At 38.2% G+C, this 24,605-nt stretch overlaps 2 protein-coding genes across 2 annotated transcripts in view; one reads left to right on the forward strand and one right to left on the reverse strand.

Moving 5' to 3' along the window:
* Positions 1-8,603, forward strand: part of LOC121374128 (methylthioribose-1-phosphate isomerase-like) — a 22,169-nt gene extending 13,566 nt beyond the window's left edge. The window contains exons 3-5 of the mRNA XM_041501072.1: positions 4,100-4,269; positions 6,391-6,792; positions 7,777-8,603. Of these exons, the coding sequence (XP_041357006.1) occupies positions 4,100-4,269; positions 6,391-6,792; positions 7,777-7,904 (700 nt within the window). The 3' untranslated portion in view covers positions 7,905-8,603. The remainder of the gene's footprint in view (positions 1-4,099; positions 4,270-6,390; positions 6,793-7,776) is intronic.
* Positions 1-22,814, reverse strand: part of LOC121374129 — a 63,708-nt gene extending 40,894 nt beyond the window's left edge. The window contains exons 1-2 of the mRNA XM_041501073.1: positions 22,742-22,814; positions 14,119-14,310 (exon numbers count right to left, since the gene is read on the reverse strand). Coding sequence (XP_041357007.1) covers positions 14,119-14,310; positions 22,742-22,799 — 250 coding nt within the window. The 5' untranslated portion in view covers positions 22,800-22,814. The remainder of the gene's footprint in view (positions 1-14,118; positions 14,311-22,741) is intronic.
* Between the last annotated feature and the right edge of the window lie 1,791 nt (positions 22,815-24,605).

The following is a 24,605-nucleotide window of genomic DNA, read 5'->3' on the forward strand; positions in this document are numbered from 1 at the left end:
TCTGAATTTTCAATACCAGCTAAACACTCTTGCGTGATCAAACTCTGACTACACCCGGTATCTCTATAGATTGATATAGCCTTAGGACTCAATTCTTGTTTCACATCACAAACCATACCAGTGGACACATACGTGTTTACTTTCTCTGCCATGGGACTAACCATTAACTCTCTCGCTAACGGAGCTGACCTCACTAAACCGACCACTTGCGCATTATCGCGTTTCCTTTTAAAACAGTCTCGGATAAGATGGTTATCCTTTTTACAGTAACTGCAATGTGGACGAAAAGTTCGTGCATTGGCTGATAATGCAGGCCTATCCTTACTTTGCCCACCAGGTGCATTCCTTGCCTGACTAGCTGACCAACTAGATGACTCTCCCCGATAGTTACTTTCCCGGGAAAAACCTGGCTGAAATTTCTTCTTATCACCCTGTTGTAAAGAGCTACCCGGTACTGCCTGAGCTTTGTGTATTAACACGTAATCATCTGCCACTATGCCTGCCTCCTCTATCTTTTTGACATCACGATCCTCTAAATGAATACGTAAGCTAACTGGTAATCCATTTTTAATGTCCTGTAAGATCAACAACTCCCGTAACTCGGTATATGACTCTACCTGATGAGAAACAACCCATTTATCAAACATCCCTGCCTTCTTAGCCACAAACTCACTATAAGACTGACCCTGCGTTTTTTCTCAACTCGCTATACCGTAAACGATAATCCCTCAGGTCGTAATTCATACCCCCTCAACACCGCAGCCTTAACCAGGTCGTACTGACTTGCTCGCTCATCACTCATTGAATTATAAGCTATACTAGCCTTCCCCTTAAACTTAGACACGGCTAACAATGTCCACTTAGACTGCGGCCAATTTAGCTGCTTAGCGGCCCGTTCAAAACGTTGAAAGAACATATCTACCTCCTGGTCATCAAATACCGGCACTGATTTATAAGCCTCCGACATGTTAAACCCATTTCCGGCTTCTCGTCTGACTTCTTCAGTATTCAACTTTAACTCATGTTCCACTTTTAATTTTTCTAACTGGAATTCTCTATCCCTCTCTTCTCTTTCTCTCTCTCTCTCTCTATCCCTCTCTTCTCTTTCTCTATCGCTATGTCTATCTTCTCTATTTCTCTCTTCTCTTTCTCTCTCTCTCTCTCTATGCCTCTCTATCTTCTCTATCCCTATCTCTATCTTCTCTATCCCTATCTTCTTTTTCTCTATCTCTATCTTCTCTTTCTCTCTCCCTCTCTCTATCCCTCTCTTCTCTTTCTCTCTCTCTCTCTCTCTCTCTCTCCTCCTCTCTCTCTCTCTCTCTCCTCTCTCTCTCTCTCTCTCTCTCTCTCTCTCTCTCTCTCTCTATCTAATGCACGTTCTTCTCTTTCGTACTCAAGCTTTTTAAAAGCTAACTGTTGTTCCATACTCAAGTCACTTATCTCTATCTCTGGAACAATCTCACTGTCTTCCATAACAGGCCTATCACCAAAAACTTCCTGGATAATAATTGTCTTTATATCACCTAAGGTTTTTGCTGATGTTAAATCAATTTCTCGCTCACCCGCGATTTCAACTAACTCGGCCTTACGTGCTCGCTTAATCTCCACTACACTGAGCGTAGGCCTATCCAGCAAATTCTTATCCATGTTTAGATATGACGCACTTATTATTAATTAATTTTCTAGTGAACAACGTGCTACTTCTGGTAAATTTGTAAAAATAATTTATAAAGCCCCCATTTACAAACAATACTTTTTTAAAATATGCATGTCCCGTTTCAGATCCGGGACGAGCGCCCCAATTTTCTACTCCTGTCACGGGGATTCTATAATTCCCGTAACCGAATAAAACACGATTATCAAAATGTCTCTCCTACTTGTATATCTATTAGATCTCTCTGTAACAGGCTGTTAAACCCTAGTATGGCTCGTCTCTAGGTATGATCAGAGATACGATCTTATAAAGTATATATTAATATAGCACGTTAGTTCTCTAGAAACACAACAAAAACACAATACACTTTGGAATCTGTATTAATCTACGCTGACAAATGTACAGCCGTAGTAGTTAATTAATAACAACAATAATAACAACCCAGAACTGATCACTTAATTAGTTAATCTCTAGGTGTCTAGTTACACAATATGCGAATCACTTCACCGTTACACCACACCCACACGTGTGATAATTGAGAAACGCTTCCAGGAGAAGTTAATTAATAAAGGAATTACAACACCATTCCTAACTGGTTAATGTTTAATTAACCCTAACTACTCATTCAGTAACCTTGTGACACAGAATTAATATTGGTACCTATCACAATAAAGACAATAACCTACAGTGTACTTAGGTCCGCTAGGATGACTGGCTAAGCTTTATATTACCAAATACTCATATATTGTTAGAACAAAAAGTCTACGATTTACTTCGTCAGATGACCGAAGACACTGTCTAAAGAATATTGGTATAATACAGTATCAAAATATTTAAAGTCACATCAATCACATCAAGGTTATACACAGAGCAGAAATAATATATTTACCAAAGTCCAAACGGACTAACGTTCCCTCGGAGCCTTCCTATTCTTTCTCCTCGATATCTCTAAAACACTAGCTATTTATTATAAATCAGGATTTTGCCTGGGGGTACAAGGCGGTACCTCACGTATCATCTCATAGTCTACCTCTACTAGAGTCGGTATATTTCTCTCTGATCGTCAGTCTGGCTGTCGCCAACCGCGAGCAATCTCCTGGCCATAAACAGCACTACCGGAGATATTACGTAACTACTAGCCACATGGCCTCCACAGCTGGACTAAGTGCATATTGGAATGTCCGATCGCGCGAAGTATTACGTAACAAGTGCCCACCTGGGCTACGGGCAATAAACTGCACACGGCCCTTTAACACAATTAAAATCGCCACAGATTTAAGAGCATGTTCCGTGACACCAAGCAATAGCCCTTCCTCGATCTTCGATAGTCAGTTGAAGTCGTACCATTGTCGAATTTGGATTGTGCACCGTACACGAACGCAAGCTCCAATTATACGGAAATTCAGCATTGGGAACATGGAATACACATGCAAAGCGTGCAAATGAAGCGCTTTGTGAAAAAGCAAGTTATGGGCACTTAGCAGACCTTTCGCTTTCGCCCTAATTTACGTGCAAATGTAAGCATGTTTTCGCCATTAGAACTAGTCGACAGTGTCAATGACAGTGGATTTTAATTCATTTATGGGTTGCTTAGACCCACTTTCGTCAAAATGGAACAATACCATGCGTGACATTATGGTCTAGCTAATATAATTGACATTCAGAAAATAATGTCGAAAATATCGTCTGACCCTTAAATTCTTTTGAGTAGTATATATATTAATTCGTGGATGGTATACGTTCAACAAACAATAATAAAAAACAAGTAATAGTGATCAGACAGTTTGCGATTACTAATTATGGCTTATTTCAATAATATAACAAAATATATATGTTATGCATTCATACAATAATTATACCTATGGTTATGAGTACCTCTTCGTCAATAATCCAAATTTAAGAATAATAAATCTGGTTTTGGAAACTGATTCCCTCCCTGCAGTATACATACGTTTATAAATGTTTGAAATAATTTAATAAATAATCCAAAATTATCCATTATGTCTTTCAATGAATGAAATCGGTATGGTATGTATTCGCAATCGTAATCGATTACTTTCAATTATCTTGTAATCGTAATCGTAATCGTAATCGTAATTGTAATATTCTAAAGTAATCGTAATCGAGTACGTTTGTCAAGTAATCGCCCCATCTCTGATACACACACACACACACACACACATATATATATATATATATATATATATATATATATATATATGTCTACGAAAACCTGCTGTCATTTTATCGTTGTAAATGTTATTATACAATAATTTCTCATATCCTGTTGACGGACTGGGTGTTCTGTAATAAAGTTTCAAAGTTCCAAAACACGACCCGGTAAACTGTGGATGCCCCGTTTCCCTCCCCGTGTGTGTGGTGGGTGGCCTAAACTCATGCCTAGGCCAATTTATTAGATTGTGTTTTTGTGTGTATTTCCCCCAGAATCATCGAAGAGATAGAATGCATGATGTACCAAGACATTAGCGTGAACAAGAGCATGGGTTGGTTCGGCGCTGAGCACATTCTCGAGAGATTCCACGACCAGTCTGTCAATATTCTAACCCACTGCAACGCTGGGGCTCTGGCTACTGCTGGCTATGGTACTGCATTGGGTAGGTTAATCGCTTAAGATGCTCCACACAATCAAAACTACACAACTGTTATCTTTAATTTGGTTTAAAAATCATTTATTGCATACAAAACTGAGGGCAGCTGATATAAAATGATAACTTTAAACTCTTTTAAAAAACATCGCATTCTTAGAAGTCTTTTTTGCTTTGCTTTGCGACATCGAAACGTTGCGAGAGGTAGTGATTTCGGCATCTGATATTTTGTTATTCAAAGTGACAAGAGACAAGAGTGCATCATAGAACAGTATAATACACGAAAGAAACGAACTACACTGTTTATTTGAGGTATGTTGGTACACAGGGCTCGAACTTAAGAATTTGTCTCCCACGGCAATTTTTTAAAGAAAAATAAATTCCAGTGGTGAAACAGCTCACCGACGATAGGGAGGAGCGCTTGATTGGTCATTATAACATGAAACACGTTTCTAAAGTACTAATCAAGAGTCTTAATCTCAGTGCACACTAAATAAAACGGAATATTCAAAAATTATCTGAACTGAATCAAACAGTTTATGCCTATGTGGATTCTACATATTTATGTTTATGAAAATGTGTAGGACCGTTCTCTGTCGATACCGACGACCCGCTCGAACACTCCCATTATTTTGTCGAGTTTGAACGTCATTGCAAATGGCTGCTGCTAATCGGAAAGAGTAGCCCATATAGTGGCGACAGCGGGTTTCCTCTCAAAATCTGTGTGGTCCATAACCATATGTCTGACGCCATATAACCGTAAATAAAATGTGTTGAGTGCGTCGTTAAATAAAACATTTCTTTCTCTTTCTTTCTTTCATTGCAAATGGCGGACAGCAAAGTTTTAGTCCCTAAATTTTACTTACATTGACCCTAAAAAGTCCCTAAATTTAGGTTTGAAATGTCAGTATGAACCGTGTAAAGGGACTGTTCAGAGTTTGCAGTCATTGTATGTCCGTCTAACAGTCTTTTTGGTGAATAAAATTGCACATTAAATATATTTTCTTGTTTAGAGTGCCAATGTGTGTAAATCTAGTTTGTTTTGCTGTTGTGTACAAGTAGCAGTCATTTTTCATTTTACTTTGTATATATCTTTTCTTATTATTGAAAGGAAAATTTAATAAAATCTGATTTTGGCAGCTACAGACATTAGAATGACAACAAACACCTTGTTTGTACAGATACTGATATTCTCAACGGAAAATAAAATCTTTAATATGTAATTTTAGTTATCAAAAAGGCTCTGTCGTTAAAACAAGTTACAATGGTAGCAAAGGTCATGCCAGGTCAGGTCATAGGGTTTTACGTGCACATTCATAGCAAGCTGTTGTAGCGCACGTCTGTCCTGGGTGCAGGTGTTTCGACCAGCTCCTCCGTCCAGGGCCTCGTTCCACGAAATAATTGTAGCTAAGGTTAATTGTAGTGACTTACGGTGAATTTTACAACGGGCACCGTAAATTTTACAGCCGTTCCACAAAGCAACCTTACGGTAGTCGTAAGTGCCCCTTTAATGATTAAAATGTTCTTTACGAAGAAGTACGAATTAGTTAAATAATGAATTGGTTACCGACTTTTCGGAACATCTTAGATGTATTCATTGGTATCGGACATCCATGAAGTAACTTTGTCAGTTTATTTGCTAAGCGATAATTGACGAATGCATAAGACATGAGAGTTATCTCCCGTATTTTTGTGTGAAAGTCTATGGCCTAGAATGTTTTTTCATCGAACGCCTAGTTTTATAAAAGTTATTTGCTATATATTAGATCCATTTTTATGCAAAAAGTTAGTATCCTTCTTAGAAAATGACAAAATCATCATTTAACTGCCATTTGACGGCTACATTAGTGACTTACAACTGCCTCGTACCTATTGTAACTTTTCACAGTAATTTACGACGATAGTAAGCTACGCTACTCGTGGAACGAGCTGGCGATCGTAGACAAAAATTAAGGTCGCGATGGTAGGTATTTACGGCGATAGTAGTGCTAAGATCGCTAACCTATGCACTTAAGTTGATCTTAAGGCTAAGATCGCATCGTGGAACGGGGCCCTGGACAGGAAAAGGGGTCTGGTAGCAAACTCCGGATAGTCCCTTTAGAGGTCAAATGATTTACTCTGTGCTTGAAGGTATCATCCGGACACTGCACGAAAGGAACCGAATCAAACGCGTGTACTTCACGGAGACTCGCCCGTACAATCAAGGATCCCGGCTGACGGCCTACGAACTGGTTCACGACAACATCCCCGCCACCCTGATTTGCGACAGCCACGCCGCCATACTGATGAAACTCCACGACATATCGGCGGTCGTGGTCGGCGCTGACCGAGTTGTGGCCAATGGGGACACGGCTAACAAAGTGGGCACCTACCAGCTCTCCATCGTGGCTCGGCATCATGAGGTGCCATTCTACGTGAGCTGTCCTTCGTCCACCTTTGACCCGACCATGGAGACTGGGGAGGAGATAGTTATAGAAGAACGACCACATATAGAGATGACCGAGACGAAAGGAATCAGAATAGCTGCTCCCGGTAAGGGCATTTCATTATGATATAACGGCAACCCCAACAATTGCTCACGGCAGTCGGCAGTGCCGTGCAGATTGCTGCGTAGTTTTTAATTCTCAGCTGCACTTTATTTGCTGTGGACTAAATACTAATATTCTTTTTTCTTTTCTTTTTTGTTTGCCAACGTCATATTTTTGGCTATGAACATTTTTTTTCATTGCAGGCGTTGAAGAGTGGGATATAAATCAATGGTATATTGTCTGTCCGAGTTGCGATGGGTCATAGGATTGATCGCCATCGATGGACTCGTGTCCCCCCGCCCCACAAACCCACCCTCCCCCACCTCTTGTCCCAATCAGTTTCTGACGACCGGTACATCACATACCGTGGTGTATATTATGTCCAGTCCATGGCAAATGGCATACAGATGATTCCTTACTGAATTTTATATAGGACTTTATAGCTATGGCAACAACAGGTTTCTTCTCTTTAACGTTGTCAACCAAGTATTGAAATAACTATATAATGTCCACCAAATGTGTGCAGTTTAAGCTACCGTGTGCTGTGGTGGCGTTAAATAAGCATTGCTTTATTTTCTTTTTAGCATTATATCTTTAGATTTCGTCGGTTATTTTCACTTCAGATCATTTGTACTGAACTGGAATAATATTATGAGAAATGTTTTATTATTACGTACTGCGAGAATATGTATTGAAAATGTAAATGATCATACTTTAACCATGCTATTAAAATTAGTTTATGTATTTTGTAGTAGTAGTAGTAGTAGTAGTAGTAGTAGTAGTAGTAGTAGTAGTAGTAGTAGTAGCAACAGCAGCAGCAGCATGAGCAGTAGTAGTAGTAGTAGTATCAACAGCAGCAGCATGAGTAGTAGTAGTAGTAGTAGTAACAGTAGTAGCAACAGTGGCAGTAATAGTAGCAGTTGTTGTATGTATTCTCATGCATGCAGACATATTGTACGATATGTTGGTTTATATTTATTCGTTGTAGGCATCAACTGTTGGAACCCTGCCTTTGATGTCACTCCAGCAGAACTTATCACTGGAGGAATTGTTACGGAATTTGGTGTTTTTAAACCAGGCGAACTCAAAGAACAACTTGCACGTTTCACGATCTAAGCAGAGTTAAACAATTTAATTCCCATTGTCTTCGGAAGTGATTTTGTTTTGTGGGGTGGGGTGGGGCGGGGAGGGTAAGCGAATTGATATATTATTGGCCCACCCATGTGCTAGTATCTTTCGACGCCTATGCTTCCTAATTGTGAGATGTGTTGGGTTGCCGCTATTCCCTTTTTATAACAAAGGAATAATTAAGATCATAAATTGTATATTTTTTAATGGTAGGCTTTCTGCCTGGATTTTGTAGATTATATTTTGTAATATTGTGCACTTACCATTTTATGACATGCATGTACAGCGGAACAGGTGTCCGGTGTGAATCATTTTCCACTCGGTCCACCCGTAAGGACAGACCCTATACAGTCATATAGGGTTATGTGTCGAAAAGCAGAGACAAATATGTTGTTAGTTTTAGTGTAAAGACACATGAATATAAGGAAACGTCTTCGAAATGGAATAACATATGTTCTTATTCCAACGAGAACCCGTTATAGAAGTAATCTACTGTTTGATATATTGCCGTTTAACTCGGATCTCACTTGCTGACACACGCTCAGTACCACACAGTGATGCACGCGGCATCAAGTCTTTAGTACCAGATATTAGACTCATTGAATGATTTTATGTATATTTTATGATGCGAAAATCAACCATAATTAATTATGTACATATATCAACCATAATAAACCATAAAATATATTTTTGAAAAATAACAGTTTATTTGTTTTATTGCTCACACTAACAAGTTTGTCTCTTTGTATTTGCTCAAAATGCTTTTCATGAGAAACAGAAAACACATTTACATCTGGGCAATTCTAGGGTCAGTTATTTTAATAGTATTCCTAATCTAGATAGGTCTTTATAATACTGAAGATGTATGTGCGCTGTGATTATGTCTAATTACCCCTAAAATGCATGACAAGGTGGGGAAGGGCAACATACACTTCCCACTACGGCCAGGTTTCCCCAGTCTGTTGTGAGTGTTCTTTTGAATCAATACAGAGTTTGATGAAGCGTTCCAGTACCCCATACTGATCAAGTCTTGAAGAACAGCGACAAGGTACATTTTTCTGATTGTGCAATGCTTAAGCCATGCATCCAATTCCAGAATTGGCTCCAACTCTTGAGTGGATAACTCAGGTGGGACTAACGTGTTAAAACATTAACTTCTGTCCTGAATAAACAACCCAGTTAGCGGACGTGTGTGTCCAGAACAACGTGCTTGGACCTTAATTGAATAGAAGTATGAAAACAATTTTTGAAAAGAAAATAACAAGCGATGTCAGATACCAGTATTATCCACGGATGGGACGTGCTTTTGATGATGGCGGCACGTTAATAGGTTATCTGATCAGAACCGGACACGCTTTGTCTGCTTGCCATCCTGTTGAATGTATTCCACTTTATTCGATACATTTGTTTTGTATGTTTTTTGTCAAAATGTTAGGGGGGGGGGGGGGGGGGGTCTTATTTATTGATTTTTTTCTCTCAACAACTGTAATTTGAAATAGTGTTAAGAGTTATGTTAAAACATCATTGCAGACCACAGGTCATCAAGTGCGCGTATAAATCTGAAACGTTAGCAGCATATTAGTATCATGTCTAGTTCTCTCACACTGGGGTGTGGGGTGTGGGTGTGAATAGAGAAATATTTAGTTTCCTTTCTTTGAAACTAAGTTCGGCCATCCAAACTTGTTACATAAACATGTACCATGAACAAACTATAAATCATGTGTGCTTTTAACAGCAAATGGTAAAAAAAAGAAGAAGTAAAGTTTGTTTTATTTACCGACGCCTCTAAGGCACATTGATATTTATCTTATCATTGGCAGTTGGACGTCAAACATGGTCATTCTGACATATTTCTTTAGAGGAAACCCGCTGCCGGCACATAGGTTACTCTTTCCGGTAAGCAGCAAGGGGTCTTTTGTATGCACTTTCCCACAGACAGGACAGCACATACCACAGCCTTTGATGAACCAGTTGTGGACCATTCGTGAGAACGGAAAATAGCCCAAACTGCAAATTGGTCTACTGAGAAGGATCGATCCGATGACCGACCGCTTGACAGGCGTGACCGCTTGAGCTACATCCCGCCCCGCAAATGGTCAAAGGGTCTTTTTGCATTAAGCTCCGTCTATAGGAAAATACAAATGTACGTAACAAAGAGAAGGAATTCAGTAGTCACTAATTAACATCAGGGTAATCTGGTGGAAGTACGTACAAAAACACACACATACGCACATACGCACGCACACACATACGTGCGCGCACGCGCAAAAACACCATTGCAAATGCTCATATATTATACCATGTGTGTACATACAAAAGTATACATCAAAGGGACATTTTATGGTAAATCTTATTGCTAAAATTCGATTGATCACACGCCTGAATGTTTTGTACTAATGTAGCTACGAACTGGAGCAATCGTCCTTTGCTGTCGTCTGCTACTGGGATCCAGATGTGGGTTTCTCCTGTCGTGTTATTTCTAGCGATCGATGATTCTGCCACTTAGCCAATCGCTGGACCATTGTTATTGAGCAAAGATTGTGTTCAGATTGGTGTGACTGGAATCCGCAACTTCCGTCCGACAACTACCATTTAATTTGCAGTCGTTTCTACATGTTGAAGAACTGACAAATCGATAAATTTACTCTTATATCACAAGCGGAAAGAATGGGAGTAAATATACTCCAGAATAACATGTCAGAGGATGAGGAGAGGGGAAACGAGCAATGTTTATTTAAATAGACAGACTCTTGTTTTTAAACATTACGATATTGTTTCACTATTAGAGTAGTTTTTTTATCATTTAAATTAGAAGTCACTTCCATTTTATTGTTTAGAATATCCATTTCCGTACGTCTGAAGTGTTTCTGGTCATCCTGGTGTTTGTAATACCACGAAATGCATTTTCATAACTATAACATTCTTTAAAAAACCTCAATTTTAAAAATGTATTTATATCTTTATTTATTTAGTTACTTTTTTGGAGGATAAGGGTATTTATTTATTTATTATTTCATTTATTTTAGTTTATAGCTTCATATAAAAACATAGGAATAGCCGGTAATATCCAAATCAGAAGCCGAGATATTTCAATTCCTATTTCAGTTGGTGCATGGTGCTTGGAAGTCATAAAAAATGTGCATGCAATATTCTCAGAACAAGGGTGAAAGCTCCACCCCGCGAAACCTAGGATTAGACATAAGAGTAATAAACTGCAAGAAGACGCTGAAATATATATAGTTTTTAGAATTATGTTAGCGTTTATCGGCCTTATTGATTTATTTTATATCTTCAAACATTTTAAAAGTCTAGTCGATTTGTTTTCTTGCTTGCTTGCTTGCTTGGTTAAGCTAGCTGTAATATTTTCGGTGTCCAAACTCCGAGCGGCCGTGTTTGATTAAGCTTTATGTTATTTGCTGTTTACACATCTCAGTAGCTATCGGCCTCTACTATAATTGGTGGTTAAGGCATCCATGCTTAAAAAAAAAAGACTTTCAAAATGAACTAATATTGCATCAGTCTTATTGATTCTTCATTGTGACGTGTATATAGGCTATTCCAGAAATTAAAACGCGTGGGGTAAGGGCGGGGGTGGAAGGGCAGGCGCGTGTGCAGGGGGAGGGGATTTTGGGGTCGATTTCCCTGCTCTAGCAATGGTTATTTTTCAGTGTATTGTATGAGAGCATTACTCAGCCCCACGTTTACTTCGCACCCTACGGTCTAACCCCCCCCCCCCCCCCACCCCCTCCCTGCACTAGCACAAGCGCCTCAGTGGGTAAGAAATTATTACTTAATAGCTGGCAAATTCTTTTGGAATTGTTTTAGTGCAAAATAATGTGCCAGCATCATTTTATTTCATTTTATGGGTAATGTGTTGGAGAAAACTTTTCCTCCCCATGCCCTCTTTTTAAAATTATTTTTTGGGAACGGCCATAAACTATGTTTTCTACTGCTTGAATCGATCTGTAATTGTGTTGGAGAAAACATCCCACCCCATCCGCCCTTTTTGTATTAATTTCTGGAACAACCATAAACTATATTTTCTACTTCTTCTGTGTGCTTCGACCTGCGATGAACTTTATGTCATTTAATGCCGAATCGAAGGCAAAACGTGATTATTGGTACAAGGTTTTGGAAGCTCGCCGGGCTATCGGAACCGGAGAATATTGATTCGTGCGTCTCTCCCTGTCAGACTCGCAGCTAATAAAAACTCACGGCATTGGTGTCGAGCGGAACGCAAATGCCCACAGGGGATTTTGTAATACACTAAATATGCAAACCATTATTCAACTATTACTTTGTTTACTGTTTCAGTTTTGTCAGTGTGTGTCAGGTAAGTACTCATTCGATTAGTGTCATGTATCGTTAATATATTTTTGAAATTTGAAATCTTAAACTTTTGAAAACGGTGTCGCTAAAATTATATGTTGGATGAGGGATTACTGTTTAATTACTTTTATGTCATTTTTATTATCTGAAGTTAGATCTGTAGGCTCATTTTATTAAATTAGTAATAACAATATTCAAATTTAAGGAAAAAGTAACTCGATTTCTATATGAATTAAAGGGATTCCCCTGACATTTTGCTGATTGTTAAGATAATGTTGACCAACAAAGACTTTTTAACGACTGTAATTACATATTAACTATATTTTTCCAAAATAAAATGTTAGTGGCTGTATATTAAACGTGTTTCTGATCGTCCTAGGTAAAACTTCACTTTATTCCCTAATATATATTATTTTCGTGTGTACGGAATTATTGGAATACCAAATCCAGTTTGGGATATTTATAAGTATTAGGACGACCAGAAACACCTTAAAATTCAGACTCGGATATTCTAAACAAGAAAATATATTTAACATATACTAATAGTCATTACAAAATTTTATTAGTCGAAATCATCTTACAATGAAAAAACTCAGGATATTCCTTTTAAAATCTAAGTGTGTTTCTATAGATTATTTCAGAAAGAAACCATTATATTCAGTCGCAAAGTCCGCTAAATCAAAAATTTAGTTCTGAACAGTGTTAAACTGTCTCATCCTTTTATACGTCGTGTGTGTGTGCGTGCATGCGTGCGTGCGTGCGTGTGTATATATATATATATATATATATATATATATATATATATATATATATGTTATAACGTAATTATATGCAACAATATCTTTTAGTTATATGTTAACACGTAGTATGCGTGTCAAATGCTAGTAATTTGGAATAAGGCAAACACATAAATAGTACTGGATACGCCAGTGAGGTGACATTCTGTTTTTAATGTTTCGTGTTGTGGATTTCTATAAAATAACAAGCACACCGATTATTCTTTTACCCAGATGTAATCTGGAATAATTGTTCATATGTGGACTTTGGTTCGTAATAAGCAATGTCTTTTCACCTTGCTAAACAAACAGTTTCTTCCTTTCCTAGCGAAGAGTGGACATTGATCATGTTAACTTTTGCAATTGCTTAAATTATATTAAATTGTGGCTGACAGAAAGATCGTGATTCACTCAAATAATTTGTTTTGTCGGTTTTAAGGCAGTGAAGTGAGTTTTGCAATAGAGAATTTCATGTACAAACAATTTCATTGACTAATACATATACATATACTAATATAAATACATACAAGTATATCTGAAAATCGTTAAGCGTTACTGACAGATGATTGGCATGTCATTTTTTATTTTATCACGTACATGTCGCCACTCATTAGCTTTGAGGGCGAAAACGTGGCGGCTGACCTATATTTTTTTGTTTATCAACCATTTACGTACCTACAAAATATAGCTTCTTTTACTCCATTACGCCCATGTACACCTTTTGTACGTTTGATCTTTACACAAACACACACACACACACAAACACACACACACACACACTCACACACACACACACATACATGTAAGAGCATACATCGATCTTCCACGCTGAAAAGTACACTGAATTGCATTCTGTTTACACTAATAAAAAATAACAATAATAGTTTTGGCGTATGCACTCTATCAGCAAACCTCCTCCACTCCCGTACACTTTTTGTACGTAATGCCCAAACACCATCTTTTCTTTACTATTTATACCGATGATTCACGAAGAATAAGGAAACCACTTTTTACACCTAGTTACAGCACATTACAATTCTGTTATTCTCAAGTTAATTATGTAAATATTATGCCAGTTTGCAGCTATGATATTGTACCTTTAATTTTGTCCCTGTGTAGAGTAAAGCTGTGTTTTTGTTTCCACACCAGGCCTAAGTATAGATGGATGCGATGATGGGTGGCATGCGTTCGAAGAGCACTGTTACTACTTTGGAGTTCTGACGGACACTTCTGTGCCAGCCGTAACACAGTGCGAGAGTAAATCGGCACAACTGGCCAGCATCTGGGATCTAGACGAGAAACAGTTCATACTTAACAAGGCATGGAAGGTACGTTTCATGTCGTCACAAACCGTGCGTACCACAGACAGACAGGAGATAAAAAGTCAGGCGGAGATTCGAGTCGACTGTGACCATTTTGTCACCAATGACGAAATGGACCTGGCGACAAAATGGACCGTAACAGTGCGCACATCATCCACCCAAATTCGAACCGCCACTCGAAAATCCAGTGATTAATAAATGAATATATTTGATTTTTAGTTCATTTTAGGGATGGGTGGAAAGTAAGATGTAATGTTTTGGTGGTTTGGGCTTTTCTGGGGAAGAATGCCATATACACAACGTACAATGGATATCTATGTACGTTGCGAGGCTCTATGTCCTTTTTAAAGTTGCATCCTTCCCTAGAAAAATGTTGCATCCTATCTGACAGTCGTAAGTCTATCGACGCATGTTGTGGAGCATTATTGAACAGTGGTAATAAAACTGTCATTGCAGTGAGAATCAAAATAGAGTACATGGGGACCGGGCCGAGCCGTGCCAACAATGATTACAAATACGTTTTGATCTAATGATTCTTCAGCCGTATTATACTCTTCAAAAAAAGTAGGGGAACCTGAAATATTAATGTTAATATCAACTATTAGACCGAACATACGTTTTGACCACAGACATCCTAGTAAAGAACGTTCAGGTCTGTTTATCAACACACCGAAACACATTCCAGTTTGCACACGCATCACGCAGTTGCCCCGTACACGTACGTGGGGTGTCATTCTCGATTTTGACAATTTCCAGGAAGGTCCATTAATCAATGTGGAACATTATTTCTGTCAATCTTTTTCATTCTGTTGATAATACAGTTGTTATTGTTTTGTTTTTAGTCATTTTTATTGTTTGAATTTGCGATTTACTGATACAAAAAACTTTAAAATTTCACTTCTGACCCCAATCGTCCTTCAACATCTTTGATGGTCATAAAAGCTGATGTAATACTGAACTACCGGTTGCAATGTTTGCCCAATTAATTCACTGTTATCATATAACCATTCCCCACAGCTAATATACCTTACAATTTTGGCAACTGTAAATTCTTATTAGAGTTCCCCTACTTTTTATTTTTTGTTGAAGAGTATATAACACGACGATATGAGTGCACGTTTGTGTGTGTGTGTTTGTGTGTGTGGAGAGAGAGAGAGAGAGAGAGAGAGAGAGAGAGAGAGAGTTTGTGTGCGTGTGTATATATATATATATATATATATATATATATATATACTACTCAAAAGAATTTAAGGGTCAAAAATTTATAACCAAATAAGTTTCAGAGTGTATTAGATTGATGATGTAAACTACACCAAAAATTTAATTTATTGTTCCATATTTACAAAAAACCACAAATAAACGTCACTGTATACAAGAAAGTCACATGACATGCTGTCAAAGTTGAAGGTTGTCAAACATGGATTTTACACATTAGAACATTCGTTTAATAGTGTGTGAATCCACCCCTGGCGCGAATACACTCGACACATCGTTACCTCATGCTGTTGATCAGACGTCTGAAGAACTCTTGGGGATGGCCTGCCACTCTGCCATAAGAAGTTGACCCAGATCATGAAGGTTGGCCGGAGGGGCATGGTTATCCCGAACTCTCCTGCCTAATTCGTCCCAGGCGGGCTCTATTGGGGCCAAGTCAGGCGAATATGCTGGCCAATCCATCCTGGCGATATACCTTGTTGTCTGAGAAAGTCCGTTACCACCCTGGCGCGGTGGGGTCTGGCATTGTCATCCTGCAGAACTGCCCCGCCGCCAATCTGCTGAAGGCCCGGGAGAACCAACGGCCGGATAATCTCATTCAGATAGCGGATTCCATTCAGATTGCCATCCACCACATAGAGGGGGGTCCTGTGGTGGATAGAGATGCCGCCCCACACCATGACGCTGCCACCACCGAACCGGTGACGTTGTCTAACGTTAACGTCAGCGAAGCGCTCCTCAGGACGTATGTAGACACGAACCCGACCGTCGTTGAACTGGAGACTAAACCTGGACTCATCAGTGAACATCACTCGACCCCACTGAACACGTTGCCACCGCAGATGAAGTGTGCACCAGTGACGTCTGGCCGTTCTGTGACGTGGTAGGAGTGGTGGTCGAACAGCCTGGCGACGGCAGCGTAGATTATTGGCTCTCAGACGATTGTGTATGGTTTGATCAGACACTCGAGTTCCGGTCGCAGTCCGCAGATTGTCACGTAATCGGCGTGCAGTGGTTGTGCGTTGACGTAGAGCCATATTGGTGATGTAGCGGTCCTCTCTATTTGTAGTGCTTCGGGGTCTTCCCGAACGTGGACGATTTCGAACAGAATTCGTTGCTTGGTACCGTTGCCACAGTCGGCCAACGACACTCTGACTGACACCAAGTCTCAGAGCAACATTTCTTTGCGTATTGCCATCCTGAAGCCAAGCAATAGCCCTTCCTCGATCTTCGATAGTCAGTTGACGTCGTACCATTGTCGAATTTGGAGTGTGCACCGTACACGAACGCAAGCTCCAATTATATGGAAATTCAGCATTGGGAACATGGAATACACATGCAAAGCGTGCAAATGAAGCGCTTTGTGAAAAAGCAAGTTATGGGCACTTAGCAGACCTTTCGCTTTCGCCCTTATTTACGTGCAAATGTAATCATGTTTTCGCCATTAGAACTAGTCGACAGTGTCAATGACAGTGGATTTTAATTCATTTATGGGTTGCTTAGACCCACTTTCGTCAAAATGGAACAATACCATGCGTGACATTATGGTCTAGCTAATATAATTGACATTCAGAAAATAATGTCGAAAATATCGTCTGACCCTTAAATTTTTTTGAGTATATATATATATATATATATATATATATATATATATATATATATATTTATTTATTTATTTATTACCCTCCTGGTGAAGATATAGCGGTGTCGTACACATTTTCGTACGCACCACCAGGTGCGTATTACAAGCTGTATTTTGATTTGTCAACAGGGAACAGAGTCAATTTAGATTGGATGGACAGCGACCTTATTAGCATAACGGGACTATTTTTTTCATTCATAATTAATGTCAAGGTCAGTAACATCCGACAACTTTTACTACAAATATCATTCACCGATTCAGCATTCAGACCATTGGTTTGGCTTCGTACACAATAAATGAAACATATCCAACGTTAATTTTTTCATATGATATAGTTGACAAAAGGTATTTTTTTATTTTTTAAAACTTAAACTTAATATGTTTTGTAGAATTATGAAAAATTAAAATATACCGACCTGTAAACAGCGTTGTTTGCTTGTAGAAATTTAACAGGGGTCAAGGTTAGTAGACCAGTTGTTATTTTAGTTTGGCGAAAATATAGCTAATTTTGAATTTGAATGACGTCAGAATTCCAATGACGTTACTTTGCACCTCCTTACAATAACCATAAACTGGGTACATGACGTTTCCGTTTTAAGAATGCTGGAAAAAATCCAGTGCAAAATTCCTATTGATTTTTTTTTTTTTTTCGAACATTACTGAAGCACCTGAATGTGTTTGAAGAAAATTCTGTGATTAAAAAAAACTGTACCTTTTACGAAATATGGATTTCAAGTGAAATTACGGTAAGATATGCTATATATTTAGTGTGTACAAAGCCAAAACAAGGGCGCGAAAAGTGACTGTCGTCGACCTTAAAGTTATAACTTTAGTTTTCCCGTGAACTCAGCTGTTTTTGCAAGCTACACGTTTTTAACTGCAAAAACACTTGTTATTCTCTTATTGGTTGGATTTTTGGTCAACAAATTGTTATTGTCAATTGTGATTTGTGAATTCATCATTATTAGCATAACCAGTGGCGTAACGGGAACATTTGTTTCTTGGGGGCGTTTTGTTAAAATATGGAATTATGCATTAGTTTTACCCATTTTTCACCCAATATGAAAATAAACATATATTTATGCATGTACCTTACAGCTTTTTTTAAATTAAAAAAAGAAGCCCGATGGAAATATATGGGGAAGTACGTCTACATCACTCCCCTGAAAACGTCATTGAGAAGTAGCGGAAGTACAACAAACTATTTCTCGTGCACCGGCTAGTTATGCAAATCAACATCCGGTCTTGAAATGCAAACATTTGATTTATTTATTCATTTATTTTTCATAATTTGTGTGATTTAAAGGAGGGAAATAAATAAAATACCACACTCGTTTTCGCTAGATATCATTTTTACGAAACTCGTGAACTTCCCAAACGTATCTGACCTCACTTTCGTTCGGTCAGATACGTTTGGGAAGTTCACGAGTTTCGTAAAAATGATATCTAGCGAAAACTCGTATAGTATTCTATATATATATACACACACACACACACACACCATATCTCAGTGTGTGTGTGTATCTCTCGGTCTGTGTGTGTGTGTGTGTGTGTATATATATATATATATACACGCACACGCACACCATATCTCAGTGTGTGTGTGTGTGTCTCGGTCTCTGTGTGTGTGTGTGTGTGTGTGCGTGCACGCGCGCGGGTGTTCATATCTCAGTGAAAATCGTATTTGTCAGGTACGTCTTCATTAAGAGGTTCCAGTTGAAACTAACATATATTTAACTTCTTTCTTCTTTTTCTTGTTGTTAATCGTCGTCTTTTTTTCTTCTTTTGTTTGTACTTCTTTTTCTTTTTCCAGTCCGAAGTCTCTCGAAACGACTTTGCGTGGTTGGGTCTTTACGGGACGTCACAGAACTGGTTCGCCTGGCGTGACGGGTCGGAGTTCAGCAACAACCAACTGCAAACCAGTGGTGAGTATCCATACAGCAACAGGCACAAGTAGCGTTTGAAATATGAGCGACAAAAGTTATAATATTCCAAATTATATCACTGCATAAGGTAGAGTCAAGAGGATGTATTGACAAGGTCATGACTGCACCCATCGGTAGTTTGTCTATATAAGCACTGCCATTCCCCAGTTAAATATATCCTTTCTACTGCCTCTTAAGTTATATAAAGTAACTTTTAAAAGTGAATTAGTTAATTAAGATATCTTGTTTGGGAAACTCAGAAAGTGATCCCATGATCAAGAAAAGCATACTTGAACCATTTGTAATAGAGCATGAACTATGGGTAATGTGTTTATTTGACTATGTTTTATAGGTGTCTAGGGAAAATGTAGACAGAAAGGTCCGCTTTGTTCATATTTGACCCTCATCCCCACTGCCCGGTCCAGACAACGCTACACCCCTAACGTCCAGTTATGCTAGGCTTCGAGTACCGACTGCCAGCAGAAAGTTGAGCAACTCGACTGTTGCGTTGTAATTTCCCCCAACTCCCGACTTGAGACGGGTGCGCTCAGATTAACAACTAATGGATTATACGACGAGAATCGAGTTGTAAGAACACCCAGACTAACAACTGGACAATCGTAGAAGTTGTGACAGCAGAAAATTGGCCAACTTTCTGCTGGCAGTTGGTATTCTGAGACTAGCATTAGTTAATGATTCAGATTCTTAGCTCTTTAACTATCCCCATTATTTGACTTATTTTAGGTAGCCCAGCTAACAAGGCCAACAAGTGCGGTGCCCTCAGAGGAATAGGAAGCACATCGTACCTCGACTGTTCCATGGACGCCGAAGCCTTTGTATGCAAAAAAGGTAGTGAAAGGAAAACCTGATCATTGTGTATAGGCCTACTAAAGTAGTGTCGGAAATATAATAAAAATTATTTTCATCAATTATTTCTTTAATATTAAACTGACAAGTGAATATTTTGTAAATACCAATTTAATGATACTCTACCTAATTTAGCATTTACTTGTTTTGACTCTCATTGATGTACAAGGTGGTGTTTACTCTTGAAATTAAAATGAAGTCGGTAAACAGGATATTTGTGACCTTTATTGGAACAGACTATAACACATTTTGATGATATGGGTCAATTTCATTTACCCTTAAACAAACTTTTAATTTAAAACTGTAAGTTAACTGATTATTTTGAATTGCAGCATAAATTATTAATTATGTCCAGCATATTTAGTGAATATAAATTCAATATTAGTACATTAGAAATTTACACAATCTTTCAACAACTTAAAGGTGCTATATCAGTTATATGTGAGCATCTGTTTGTGATAGAGATTCTCAATAAAAATGTATTTTCTACTAGTAGATAAAATTATTTCCTATAATCAGTTATGGGCATATAGTTAAAGGTGTAGTTTTTAAATGTTAAAGCAAAATTTAATAAAAACATGATTTGCAATAGCTGTCATTATGCAACACTGAGATAGCACCGTGACAGTTGGTTCTTGACAGTTTTGATCAAAAGTTACTTATAAATGTCAACAAATATTTAGTTTTGGAGAAGAATAGGGGTAAACTGTCAACAAAAACAGTACCTCATATACTGTAACAGCAATGAAATTGACACATGTTGATCAAAATGTATTATAGACTGTTCCAATAAAGTGCACAAATCACCTGTTACTGACATCTTTATTTTAATTTCAAGAGTAAAAACCACCTTGTCAGTGTCTGCGCTTAACGTTTTTTTTTTAGTTGCCATCCGGGCAAGTGGTGACAGCACTTTCACTTGCCCGGATCTATTTTCGCTTGCTCGAATAATATTTTCTAAAAAAACAACAATATTGCAACAGATTATAAGAGAAAACACGAATTTTTTTTTAAAAATCGGTCGCCAGGCGGGCAACCTTACTGTGTGTTTTCATCCGGGCTAAGTTCGAACCCTGCCTTGTACATCAATGAGAGCCAAAACAAGTAAAAGCTAAATTAGGTAGACTATCATTAAATAGATATTTACAAAATATTTACTTGTCTGTTTAATATGTAAGAAATAATCGACGAAAATAATTTTTATTCTATTTCCGACAGTACAATAGTATGTGGCACACTAAAATAATCTCAATTTGATTGATAATGTGGGTATTTTTACAACAAGATCTGTGAAAACAGTCCTACACTCTGTCCAATGTAAAAGCGAATGTGTCCGCGTCGCGATCGAATTTTGAAAATGTCATATTTTGCACCATATCTCTGTTAATAAAGTGCTTATTTAAAACAAAATAAGCAAACTGAAATCCAAGGAATACCAGCTATTCTATAGTAATCGTTCAATGAACAAAGATAATAAACGAATATTAGCTGCAGGGCCGTAGCTAGCGGGGGGTGGGAGTAGGCACTAGAAAAAAATCCTTTTTTTTTTTATAGAACCTTAAGAAAATTATCTTCTTAACCGTTTAATGAATTTTAGACTATTACCTACTCAGTTGCCCCCCACTCCCCCACCACAACAAAAACTCCTAGCTACGGCCCGGAGCTGAGAGCTCGATCACTTTACTCAAACAGCATCCATTAGTTCAAACCACTAACTGATATCTCAAGGTTTCTGTTTCTGTCCCTATTCGTTATGAAAAGGTAAAGCTTGATTTGTTTTATGAAAACCACTAGAGCACGTTGATTTATTAATGATAATCTTCGGCTATTGGATGTCAAACATTTAGTAATATTGACATAATAGTCTTTATAGAAACCCATTACATATAGTCTTAGGGAGGAAACGCGCAACAGTTTCCCATTAGTAGCAAGACTTTTTTATATGCACCATCCCACTGACAGGATAGCACATACCATTGCCTTTGATATATCAGTCGTGGTGCACTGGCTAGAACGAGAAATAGCCCAAGCGCTTTACCACTCTGAGAGAGAGGATATTACCAGTGGTTTTCGGTATCGTCAATATCATATATTAGGAATACAAATTCTATTATGCGAGCCTCTGGTGAGCATAATACATTATTTTTATTCCTAATTTATGATATTAACGATACCGAAATACACGAGGGTAATAATCTCTTTATCATATAATCTCAAGCTTAATACGTGTTTTTGTAAACTGTACACGCAACTTTAATTCCAGTCCGCCATTACTAGATATTCAAATGACGTAAGAATATGTGGCGCAGTGTATTTTTGAATGGAAATGACATCAAACTCGAATGACGTCATTTTGGATGTCCTTACATCAAAAGAAACTAGGGTTTAACGGGTTTTTTTGTTTGTTTTCTGAACGCTGGACAGCTTTCAGTGTCAAATTGCCATTGAAATATTTTTATTCGATGACTATGAATGCATACGTCAATTATGGAGTGTCACACAAGTACGTTTGCTTAAATGTCAATAAACCTAGTGCCGTGACCTCGATTAATTTACATCTAATTTGCAAAGTTATCAAATTCTTAAAGAATGTGATCTTAAAAATATCACATACTTTGCACTGAAAATGTAAGATATTATATGATAAACATATATACATATATATATTTACTTTTTAGTTAATTGTTTTCTAGCTGTACCCATGGTATACAAACATAGCGACCTGGCTAACATGACGGATGGTACTCACTTCCAACTGTTCGAGAGGGTCTGGCCACCGAAACTGAGCACAATTCCGTCAACGTCATATCACCTAGCAACCACCACGGTCGCCTCGGAGACGAGCTGCGCGTACCTGTGTTTCAACATGGCGGCCTGCAAGGGTTTCATCATGACGTGTATTACGTCATCAATGTGCTCTCGCTACGACTGCATCCTGTTGACATCTGTTCCGTGAAATTTTGAAAAAGGCAGCACCTTTGAGTTAACGTTTGGTTTTAATAGATGTTCCTTATATATTCACATGGTCACGGTGTTCAACATAGGTTACAAAAAGCCGCTGGGGGGGTGGGGGGCTTGTCTATGAAAATGCACCAGTTACTTTACTAAAACATGTTTACAAATCGTTAATAAGGTATCCACGAGTACTCCAGAATGAACAGCACTCTCATCTTAAAATATTTCGTTTACGTAGTTTTGCAATATGCTTGCCGCCGATTACATTAAATAGGGCCATGAGACATTAAGAGAAAACAAATCGAATGTGTGGATTTCAGTACAATGGCATGATTTCGCATCCATGTTCAGAGCTGAAATTAAGATGCATAATGTCACTATCATTTACTCGGGTTCGGGTCGAGTTTCACACACACACACACACACAAACACACACACACACACACACACACATACTGTACTGTACTGTAAATTCCACCTGTTGACAAAATTCGATATATTTAATGTCTACGAGAAATCACAGAAACGATGGTCAACAAAAATGCGCATGGCCACAAATATTCAAGCCTTTGCTTAAAATGAATTACTTTCCGATTTATTCCACTCACACAGGAATGGTTTCACCGAGTGTATATGCCCACTTCATTATCGTGGGGCTTTTTTCCATGATGATGAAACTCTAAACCTGCATTTTATATTTCCTTTTCTACGGGTTATATCACACAGTATTAAACGATTGTTTTCGATGTAACTGCTTTAAGTGTAACCGATTAATACCGCGCTGTGATAGTTCAGACACAATAATGGTTTTGTTGCCTAACTTCCCTAAGCAAGAACTTACCAGTTTTGGACATCTCAGAAATCGTTTTTTTATTATTATTGGGAATTGTTTTCTGCAGAACAACGTTTTACGGGGGTAACTAGGGAAACCACTAGAACGAGCATCTAAGTTGAGGGGATTGAACACGCATACCCAGGCACGTGGTAACCTGTAAGCGATAGCGGGGCGGGGGTCAAGTGCACCCCACATGAAGAAAAATTTAAAAAGTTTGTTTTGTTTAACAACACCACTAGAGCACATTGATTAATCATAGGCTATTAGACGTCAAGCATTTGGTAATTCTGCAATCTGATTAAAATTAGCTCTACTGGGTCTACCAGTAGATCTAACAGCATTGCGTGGATTCCCATGTCCAGTTGACATTTCACCTATAAATAACAATTTAAATATCGATCAATTACACTTCGCCTTTTATAGCGTTATTCGGGAGCATACAAATTCAAAAAATATCGGGCGAGACTATTTATGCAATAAGCGAATTTGTTGGTCGATTTCAACATGAAAAAAAACAAACAGGGGGGAAAGTGCAGTAGTAAACTCTGGATTGTATACTAGTATAAACAGATTTTATGGCTATACCATGACGTTTTTTTTATTTTTTCGTTTTGAAACTTTTTTTATATAAAATGTTATATTGTAATTAGTTTCCGGCATACTTCATAATTCACCCGAATCATTTCGTATACCATCGGCATAATCCTGAATGTTTTAAACAAAAATTCAAATCACTAGCATGATTTTGCAAGTAAGGTTTTGATTGGTCGAATGAAAGGTCAACTGGACATGAGCTTCAACGGGCTGCTGCTAGATCCACATG

The sequence above is a fragment of the Gigantopelta aegis genome, chromosome 6 (genome assembly GCF_016097555.1).
Source record: "Gigantopelta aegis isolate Gae_Host chromosome 6, Gae_host_genome, whole genome shotgun sequence".
Classification (NCBI taxonomy): domain Eukaryota; kingdom Metazoa; phylum Mollusca; class Gastropoda; order Neomphalida; family Peltospiridae; genus Gigantopelta; species Gigantopelta aegis.